This window comes from Marmota monax, unplaced genomic scaffold (genome assembly GCF_021218885.2).
Source record: "Marmota monax isolate L192 unplaced genomic scaffold, Marmota_monax_Labrador192_F-V1.1 WCK01_AAM20220418_F8-fsc00071, whole genome shotgun sequence".
Taxonomy (NCBI): Eukaryota; Metazoa; Chordata; class Mammalia; order Rodentia; family Sciuridae; genus Marmota; species Marmota monax.
Window position 1 is genome coordinate 7,850,698 of NW_026695217.1, and position 9,710 is coordinate 7,860,407.

The window sequence follows — 9,710 nt, forward strand, 5'->3', positions numbered from 1 at the left end:
CCGAGGGGGCCCTGTGGGGCGCAGCAGAGCAGGGGCTGAGTGTCTCTCCCTGCAGCATGCGCAAGGACTGCAGTGTGGGACAGCACAACAGGGGCAACATCGAGGATGTGGATGGAAGCGGAGCCCCTACAGCGGGCAGCTACGCGCCAAGCGGAGACAGCAGGGAGAGCAGCGCGGAGCATGCCCGGAAAGGTGGCCCCCAGCACTGGACCTCATCACGGGAAGGAGCCCAGAGGACAGGTGGGTGCAGCAGGGCCCGCCCCTGGTGCCACAAGCTCCCTTCTGCATTAAAAACAAGCTCTGGCCACAGCGACTCAGAATTCACACTCCTACAGAGATCTGCTCAGACCAAACCTCCGTTTGTTAGTCCAGCTTTGGTCATGTCTGTCACCTTGGGTTGCCATTCATCTGTCCTTCTGCCCAGTGGTCACTCCCTTCCCTTCCAGCCCTCTCGCATGTCCTTCTTGGGTCTGGCTGTGTTGTGGCTGCGTCCTTTCTTTCTGTGCAGAGAGGCCTCTGCCCTGCTGCTCTTGTGGACCTCCCAGAGGACAGCAACAGGGAGGGAGGGAGGTACCAGCAGATGGGAACATGGGGGTGTCCAGGGCTGAGTCTAAACTTTAAAGCCTGTTGAACTGATGCCCACGCAGGCTCGGCCAGATGGCGGAAGCTCTGAAACTCACTGGTGATGCTGTTCTGGGAGGAGGATGGTTGGGCTGGAAAGGAGAGCCGAGGGTTTGCAGAGGACGAGTCCTGAGGACACAGGGCAGGCAGGTGCTCTGTCCTGGTCCTGCTAGGCCTTGGCTTGGCCCTCCGCAACCTGCGAGTGGCTTCATCTCTGGCCTTGGTTCTTCCTTTCTCCACTTCCAGCAGCATTTACCAAGCACCTTGGCACGTGTTGTGCCTGCCAGCTCTGCCCCTGCCAGCTCTGACCCACCAGCTCTGCCCCTGCCAGCTCTGCCCCTGACGAGCTGGAAGGGCAGGCCTGCCTGGGAGAGCCCAGAGCAAGGCAGAGCAGGAAGAGAGGCGATGGGAATATGTGAACATGGGCAGATAGATGGACCGATGGATAAGAGATTGAGATGGATGGTGGGCAGGAGATAGATGATGGACACAGAGAGATGGATGAGAGAGAGAGACAGACAGGTGAGAAATTGGGAGAGGTGGGCAGCAGATGGTAGATAACAGGTGGGTGATGGATGGAGAGAGATGGATGACAGGTGGGAGGTAGACAGAAAATTGACAGAGGATGGACAGGTAGACAGGTAGACAGGGGCATGGCCAAAAAGCTGACATCAGCTTCTCAGAAGAAGAAAACAGGGCTCCCTCCCCAGCCGCCTGCCCTGTGCCAGGCACAGCACTCCCAGGCCTCCAGGCTGCCCCATTTCAGCATCTTGCATATGTTTGATTCTGTCCTCGAGTGCTGCTGTGTGGGGCCATGCTGAGGGCTGCGGGGCACAGGCTAACTGTCCTCTCCAGGACAGTCTAGGTGCATTCGCTGTGCCCACCTGCAGATGGGGACACTGGCACAGTGGGGCAACTCCTTACCCTAAGGCACCCAGCTAGTAAGTGGCCAGCCTGGACATATAGCAGGACGTCCAGAATCTGCAGTCCTACCCCTGTGGCCCTAGCCTCTGGTGCTCCCTCTGCCTCTGGGAGAGTCCCTGCACCATGACTCTGTCCTGGCAAGGGCCCCAGGGACCTTCCTTCTGGCCCCACAGGCAGGCAAAGCAGACATCTGGTTCTTCCTGAGGCAGACAGCCAGGGTTCCTGGATTCTGTGCTGTGGCAGGGGAGGGGAAAGAAGTGGGGCAGGGGCAGCCAAGTCCCTCCCTGGTTCTGCAAGCTTCCATACCAGAGGGAAGGTGGTCTGGGTGATGTCCTGAGCTGGTGCCCAGCAGAGGATCAAGAGCTGGAGAGGGGAGGGGAGGGGAGGCTCTCGGCCTCTCTGGCCTTCCTGCAGCTGGAGGTCACATGTGTCCCTGGCACCCTCTCCAGGGTGGCCTTCTTCCTGCTCAGGTTGGTTCTTCTCGCTCAGCCGCTGATGCCAGGGCTCACAGTGCACCTGGCAGGTCTGTGGGGCTGCCACATCCAGGCCAGAGCCCAGCGGCTCAAGCAGCAGGGACTTCTTGTCCCACAGACTGAAGGCTGGGCATCCCACGACAAGGGGTCACAGGACCATGAGAGAAGCCATTCCAAGTCCCTCCCCTGGCTTCCAGTGGTTGCCAGCTATCTGTGGTGCTCTGTGGCTCTCGTCTCTGTCCCCATGCAGTGTCCAAACATCCCCTTTCTAAGGACACTGTGGACTGGAGGCCCACCCTGCCTGGTGTGGCCTCCTCTTGACCCACATGATGACCCATTTCCATGTAAGGTTGCCCGGAGAGGAGCAGGGTTCGGGCTTCCTCGTGTGGATATGGAGGGACCTGCACAACCCGTCACAGAGCCCAAGCCTTCCCCTGTCCTCGGGCCTCTCCCTGAGCACTCTTGGCCTCTCCCTGAGCACTCTTGACCTCTCACAGTGGAGCTGGGCCTCTCCTGCTGGCCTCCTCTGCCACGCAGACTCCTTGTCCCCCTCAGGGCCCTGTCCCCTTGAACGTGCCTCTCCCACCTAGGCTCACCCTTCCTAGCCTCCCCCTCCTGCCTCCCCTCTGCCAACCCACATCTATTTTCTGTGGTCAGAGCTGCCCCATAATAGGGCTGAGCTGCCCCCTGCCCTGTACTCAGGGTGCTGGCCCCAAGTGGGGCCTGCCTGACCTACAGAGTCTGGGGTGGGCACCCACAGAGCATGCCACTCTTCCAGTGCCCCACACCCTACCCAGGGAAGGATGCACACCCTGAAGGAGGGGCTGCACCCACCCCGGGAGGCAGGCCTGGGGAGAGGCCTGTGCACACCCCTGTCCCCACAGCTGGGGGCTGAGTAGGCCCCTAAGTGCCAGGTAGGGGCTGCACAGGGGCTGGTCCTGTGCTCAGCTGACACTAGCTGACAGCAGTGGCCCCTCCAGCTGACCCAATGGCACGAAGCTTCCCAGAGGGCCAAGGCTGGGCTCTTAGGCTCAGGATCTCCAGGTCCACTGGCTATCAGGGTTGTCATCAGAACCAGGTGAAGTGGGGCCATAAGCACTGACCCTGTTGGCTCTCCAAAGTGCACTGAGCCCCTGCCAACATGCCAACCTGCAGGACTCTGCACCCAGCAGGCTCTCAGGAGACCAAGCAGGGTGCTCTCCTTGGAATGCTTGGTGACAGGGGCCTGGCCATGCTGAGCTGGAAGGGCCTGGGCAGAGGGGCCAAAGGCAGCTGACCTGTGTCCTCCTTGAGAGGAAGACCATGCCTGGGTCCCCTGCAGACTCCTAGCACAGCCAGACCATCCCCAAAGGTCTGCTGAAAGGCACACGCCACGGGGCAGCCCCTCCAGAACACTGTGAGTCCCCAAGGGCCAGTGAACTAAGGAAAGGTGATGGATACGTGTCCTGGGCAGCTGGCAGGGGATGCCCCGCCTGCCCTCCCGTACTGCTGAGCTGGGCACATGCAGACTGCCCAGGCTTTGCCACCCCCAAGTGTGATCCTGTGTGACTCTTGTCTAAAGCCCACGTGGGGTCCTCCCACAGGGGTACAAACAATGCTTCCTCTCCGGGGGGAGGGGGGCAGCTGGGGGGATTGCATCCAAAACACTTTCCCAGGAATGGCTGAATTCTACACACACGCTGGGCAGAGCAGTGCTTGAAGGAGACAGAGGCAGAGAGGGTGGGTGCCCTTTGTCCCCACTGTAGCTAAGCTGGGAAGGGCGTTTGCTGGCTCCTCAGGGGAGCTGACAGCAGTGCTCACCCCCGCCCCCGGGGTGGCCTAAGACCCAGCTGTGTGCCCTAGTCCACAGCCCCCCACAGTTAGACAACCCTCCCACACACTGTGAGCACCATGTTGGAGCCGGGCCTCAGAGACCGTGTGCCTCCTCAGGGTCCAGCGCTGCGGACCCTCAGACCCAGTGAATGGCAGTGCTGGGCGCTGAGGTGACAGAAACAGCACAGGAGTCCTTTGCTTCCGGAAGCTGGGCAAAAGGCAGAGAGGACCTCACACAAAGCACACGGTATGCCAAGGGGCAGGTGAGAGCTGGGCAAGGGGGGTCCTCAGAGTGGGGACCTGCCCCTAGGGGCAGGATAGGCTCAGTAGGTAGCCGTGAGGGAGTAGTTCTGAAGGACGGAGGGCAGTTCCACCCTAGTGACCAAGGCAGGGGCCTCATGTCCATCCCTCCCCTGCTCAGTTCCTACCACACACCCCAATTCCGAGCTCTTGCCAGATGCCCTTCCGGATGCCTCCCCGGGCCCTGGGCCATGCATCTGTGATAGAGTGCTCCACACTCTGCACCACTGCCCAGCCTTGACGTTCCAACCCCGACTAGGAGCTGCCTGCCAGCTACCTTGCTGGGGTGAAGTATGTGTCATGGCTGGAGGAGAGGAGCAGCGGGGGCTGGGACCTCTCCTGACGCAGCTGGAAACCCTCCCTACCTGGTCCCAAGGTGCAGAGGGAAGCTCCTGCTCCCAGGGCTGAGGCTCTCAGATGTGGACCAGAGACCAGGGACAAGGAACAAGGAGCGTGACTTATGTCACACTTCCATTCAGGTTCAAGGCCTCCCTGGGAGCCCTCATGTGACAACACAGCAGCTGGCAGTCAGTGAGACCACAGAACTAGGGCCCTGGAAGCAGAGATGGACACAGAGTGGTCTGCCTGCTTCTTGTAAAATTAAAATTAAAAAAAAAAAAGCAAAACAAAAAATACATCTGAAGCAAAGACATGCAGGAGGGTCCTTGCCCTGCAGACACACAGCAGGGTGCTTGTCCCTTTGTCCCTGGCATTAGCAGGAAAGCCCCTTTCAAGTGCAGGTGGTCTGTGGGGCATGGAAAGCACTGGTGGTTGGACACTGTGGAGGATTTGGGGAGGGGCTCAGCCTCTCACAGACGTCACCATCCTGCTCTCAATTCTGACTCATCCTTTTCTCCCCTCTTTTTCTTCCTTCTGGAAGAGCAACACATGCCATCACTCAGAAGGCTCCTCCAGGCCATGCATTGCTGCTCTGTGGCACAGGTGGTGGGCACCAGGCCAGGTCAAGCTCACCCCCAAGGGGCCAGGGCCAGTCCTGGGGACTGCGTGCAGTCCCACAAGCTGGGTCCCCACTTTCTCAGCCTGCAGGTGGGACAGAGTGAGGTGGGGCACCCATGCCTTCTGGAAGCAGAGACACCAGCCATCGAAGCTTCCAACCTGGCATGCAGTCAACAAGAGGCGGGTGGCCCTTCGGCGAGAAAGCCCTGGGAGGGAAGCAGCAGGTGGACGGCTACTGGGCGTTCCATAGGACCTTTGTTCCCTGACGGGCTCTGTCTCAAAGGCTATCCCTGCTCAGGTTCTCATGTAGACATACAAAAACACTTCTAATCCCTGGGTGCCCAGCTAATAATGTGGCACTTAAGCCCTCTGTGTGTGCCAGTCAGCATCTGATGGGAACAGCTTCAGAAGACGAGCTGTGAGGTCACAGTGCTGTTGTCACCAGCTGCCCATCAAGAATAAGCTTTTTTTTTTAAATTTATACATGGACACAATGCCTTTATTTTGTTTATTTATTTTTTTGTGGTGCTGAGGATTGAACCCAGTGCCTCACATGTGTGAGGCAAGGGTTCCACCACTGAGCCACACCCCAGCCCAAGATGACCTTTTAAAAGCAGGACTGGGGACTGGACATGCTTGTCATGCAGTCCAGCATTGCCACTAGCACCTGACATGCTCCCAGCTGCTGGGCATTTGCACGACACCAGGGCACAGGCAGACCCACTGATGTGCCCCTCCTCAGAGGCACAGGGCTGAGTCTAATCCTTCCCTCAAGAATAGCCTTGCTTAGACAAGTCTCAGCAAGAGCCAGGGAGGAATGGCTGGCAAAGGGCATCTGGCTACAGCAGGCAAGATGGCCACCACAACCGAGGCCTGGGCCTGGCAGATATATGGGTGTCAGTCACCTGAAAGACCCCGACCTCAACAGAAATGTCTAGAGAACAAAGTGCCCAGCACATGGTCCAAGCTGCCTCCCTCTTTCAAGGCAACTGAAAATGACCAAACTCTGCCTGTTTTCCTGTATTACCAAGAAGACTAGATCAGCACAGTAACCTAGGTCCTGGGTCAGAAACAAGCTCAGATCGGCTCTCTGCAGCCACGGTCCTTGTCTGGGTTTGCCTGGACTGAGGAGGTGCAGGACCTTCAGTGCCAATATCAGGAAAGTGCCGGGCAAACCCAGCAGGTGGGTCACCCTGGCCACAGTTCCCCTCCCACCCCACCCTTGGCTTTCAGCACCCTTAGCAAGTCTTGCAGTCCTCAGGGCCTTGACTGGGGGAGGGACCAGGCCAGTGGATAGTAAAAGCTCCCAGGCCTTGTCCTGGCCCTGCAGAGTGACTTCCTGGGCTCCCTGGCCTACAGCACCACACAGACACTGACTTCCCTGGCCACCCGCTAAAATGATGAAGTTTTTTTATTTTATTCTTAATCTGCACATATTTATGGGGTACGGTCTACACCTCAATGCACGTCCATGATGTGTTATCATCAAACCAGGGTAACTCGCATTTCATCTCCTCTAACACGTGTTTCTGTGTTGTGGACCCTAAAGCTCTTCTACCCAGTTGTTTTGAAATACATCACAACCATTGCCAATGGCTGTCCCCTCCTGTGCCTCCCCTCGTCTGCCTGATTGGTACCATCCCTAACCCCAGTGGAGGGCATACAGACCCCACCTCCCCGAGTGCCTCCCACCCAGGCCTCACATGGACCAACAGTGCCCTCTCCTCTCCCCACAGGCAGGAGGAAGGGCCGGAGCCAGTCTGTCCAGGCGCACCCAGCCCTGAGCCAGAGGCCACCCGCCCTGAGCTCCTCAGGGCCCATCCTAGAGAGCCGCCAGGCCTTCCTGCAGACCTCCACGTCAGTCCATGAGCTGGCCCAGCGGCCCTCGGGAAGCCAACTCTCCTTGCACACCTCTGACGCCTCCCTGCATTCTCAGCCGCCACCTGTCACCACCACAGGCCACCTGAGTGTCCGTGAGCGGGCGGAGGCACTCATCCGATCCAGCCTGGGCTCCTCCACCAGCTCCACCCTCAGCTTCCTCTTCGGCAAGAGGAGCTTCTCCAGTGCGCTGGTCATTTCTGGGCTCTCTGCCGCAGAGGGGGGGAACACCAGCGACACCCAGTCCTCCAGCAGCGTCAACATCGTGATGGGCCCCTCGGCCAGGGCCACTGGCCAGGCCACACGGGTAAGGGCCGGTGATCTCTGGCCTGTGCTGCAGTGCATGTCCCCTGTGGGGGGCCACTCAGGCCTCTGGGCCCCACCTCCTGCTGCAGGACCTTGGCTTCTCTGCAGGGCTCCCAGGGCAGCAGGGGGCTAGAAACAAAGCTGCTCGGTGCTGAGCCATGGTAAATAGCAAGCCCCTACAGACGCTCTGCAGAAGGGCATCCTGGACCCTCAGCCCATGGGTGGGGAGCATGAGCCCCCACCCCAGCAGAAGCAGGGCTAGCTTCTGCCTCAGCTGTCCAGCCTTAGGGAGAGGAAAGGACAGCAGCACTGGGGTTTAGCCATCGTAGTCCCCATCCCTTAGGTCTACCTTTAAAGCTGTGGGCGGGCGGCCACTTTCAGGTACTTCAATACTAGAAAGTGAATTCTAAGGACCCTGAGCAGATACGCTGTCAGTGTCCAGAGTCCAGGCTGGCTAACTTGCCTACCTGACGAGTCAGGGCGAGGGGCCTCAGAGTGGGAGGCCCCACGGGGTTCCTGCCTGGAGGTCATCAGGGACCCCCTTCCAGGTGCAGTCGTTTGGAGGTGGGATCATACCTGAGCACCCTCAGAGGTGCCCTGCTGCCCCTCCAGGGGCGCCAAGGTTGGGCCAGGTGACCCAGGAAGAATCTGGGGCCCAGCAAAGGCATGTCCCCTGTGGGGGCCACTCAGGCCTCCTGGAGCCCCAGGCCATGCGGGCCCAGGGGAAAGGCAGGCTGTCCAGGAGACTTCCTGAGCTGGGTGTCCTTCTGAATGCTTGTTCCCCGTCCCCAGCAGGAAGGCCACACGCACTCCTCCACCCGTCGGTCAGCCCGTCTGAGGGTGGTTCTGGGAATCTGGAACACTCCCTTCCCTGTCTCCAACAAGCCTCCAGAACCCAAGGCCTCCATGTCCCTGGGCCAGCCTGCAGTGTTGTGGTCGCGCCGGAGCTGGGGCTGAGCATGAGGCGGTGCTGCCTGGGGCCCAGGAGAGGGGCACACAGCAACCTCCTAGGCCACCTCCTTCTGAGAAAGGCCTGGCCTTTGGAGTCCCCATGAGACATGCAGCTTCCGTGGCACTTCCTACCCTCAGTCGTGGCCTGTCCCCACCTTCAGGGCCTGCTTTCAGGGACTCCACAACCCCAGCTCCCATTCCCCTGCTGGGGCGGTATGCGGGTGGGGGACAGGAGCCTGGGCGGGAGCCTTTGCTGAGTGTCCCTGCTTCTCTCCTCTCCGGAAGCACTTCTCAGAGCCCTGTGAACCCTCAGATGCAGCTGAGCAGGGGCAGCCGCATGACGGACGGCTGGCAGAGGCCGTGGCAGAGAACCGGGGGCTGATCTGCAGGAGAGCGAGCCAGGAGGACATGGGCCTGGATGACACGGCTTCACAGCAAAGCGCCTCAGATGAGCAATAGCCAGCACATCTGGCCGGAGAGTCCGTCCTCCGCAGCCCTCCTCTGTCCTCCCCTTACCCCAAACCGAAGAGCCTGGCTACGATCCCTGGGGTCTCCTCCCAGGAAAAGCAAGAGCTGCTTAGGAAACACTGACTTTATCTCAGGTTCTTGAAAACGACCCACGTGACAGTGGCGGGCTGGGGGAGGGACAGGCCCCCTCCCCCAGCACTGCACAAGAGCCCACACGTCAGACGAAAGCCATCTTGTACCTTAGACCATCTAGACTAAGTAGAGCCCTGACTAACTCCCTCCTGCCCTGATGGAAGTAAGGCCACTGCATGCTGAGTCACTGACATCTCCCACTCGTCAACGTCCTCACTGCCCTGTCACCACGAGGAAGAGGTGGACCGAAGCGGGGGAGGCACCAGCCATCTAGGTGCCTGATTCATAGAGAAGACATCCTCTATCCCTGGGTCCACGCAGCAGGAAGTGCAGACGGCCCAGCTCCCACAGCCCGTGATAGTGCACGTGGTCACGGCTCCAGTGCCCTGTGCGCAGCCAGACCAGGCCAGGATGCCAGGGTGGAGGCTCAGCGCGGTGAGCCATGGGGGAGCCGCACGGTGCTCCTCCACCCAGCCCCAGGATTGGCCCAGCCGTGCTCCCCGTGTGCCCCAGGCCCGCGTACTGTCTTCCACGCTGAGCAACACCCCCCCCGCCCCCCGCTGCCAGCACAAGCACACTGGCACAGCCTTTGTCCTAAGAATTAAAATGTTTACAGCTACTGCCGCGTCTGTCTGGTGGTTGAGTTCTGCTGAGACAGCTACCATTTCTAAAAAGCTGTCCCACGCGGTGAGAGTGGATTTGGGGCAAAAGCTGACATTTGGGACTTTTTTTTCCTCATGACCCCCTGGGTAGGGCAGAGACCTGTGTTCCTGCTGGCATGCAGGAAGGACAAGGGTCCAGAAATAGTGCATGGGAACATGACGCTCTCCTGCTGGGCCACCCTGTGGGGATGGCAGGAGTTAGAAAGGAATACAGTCCCGAACAGTC

The 9,710-nt window shown here is 59.6% G+C and overlaps 1 protein-coding gene across 3 annotated transcripts in view; it reads left to right on the plus strand.

Annotated features, from left to right (window-relative positions):
* Positions 1-9,458, plus strand: part of Pcnx2 (pecanex 2) — a 174,478-nt gene extending 165,020 nt beyond the window's left edge. For all 3 annotated transcript variants that reach the window (XM_058575011.1, XM_058575013.1, XM_058575012.1), the window contains exons 32-34: positions 56-240; positions 6,824-7,272; positions 8,508-9,458. In XM_058575011.1, the coding sequence (XP_058430994.1) occupies positions 56-240; positions 6,824-7,272; positions 8,508-8,681 (808 nt within the window). In that variant the 3' untranslated portion in view covers positions 8,682-9,458. The remainder of the gene's footprint in view (positions 1-55; positions 241-6,823; positions 7,273-8,507) is intronic.
* The last annotated feature ends 252 nt before the right edge of the window (positions 9,459-9,710 follow it).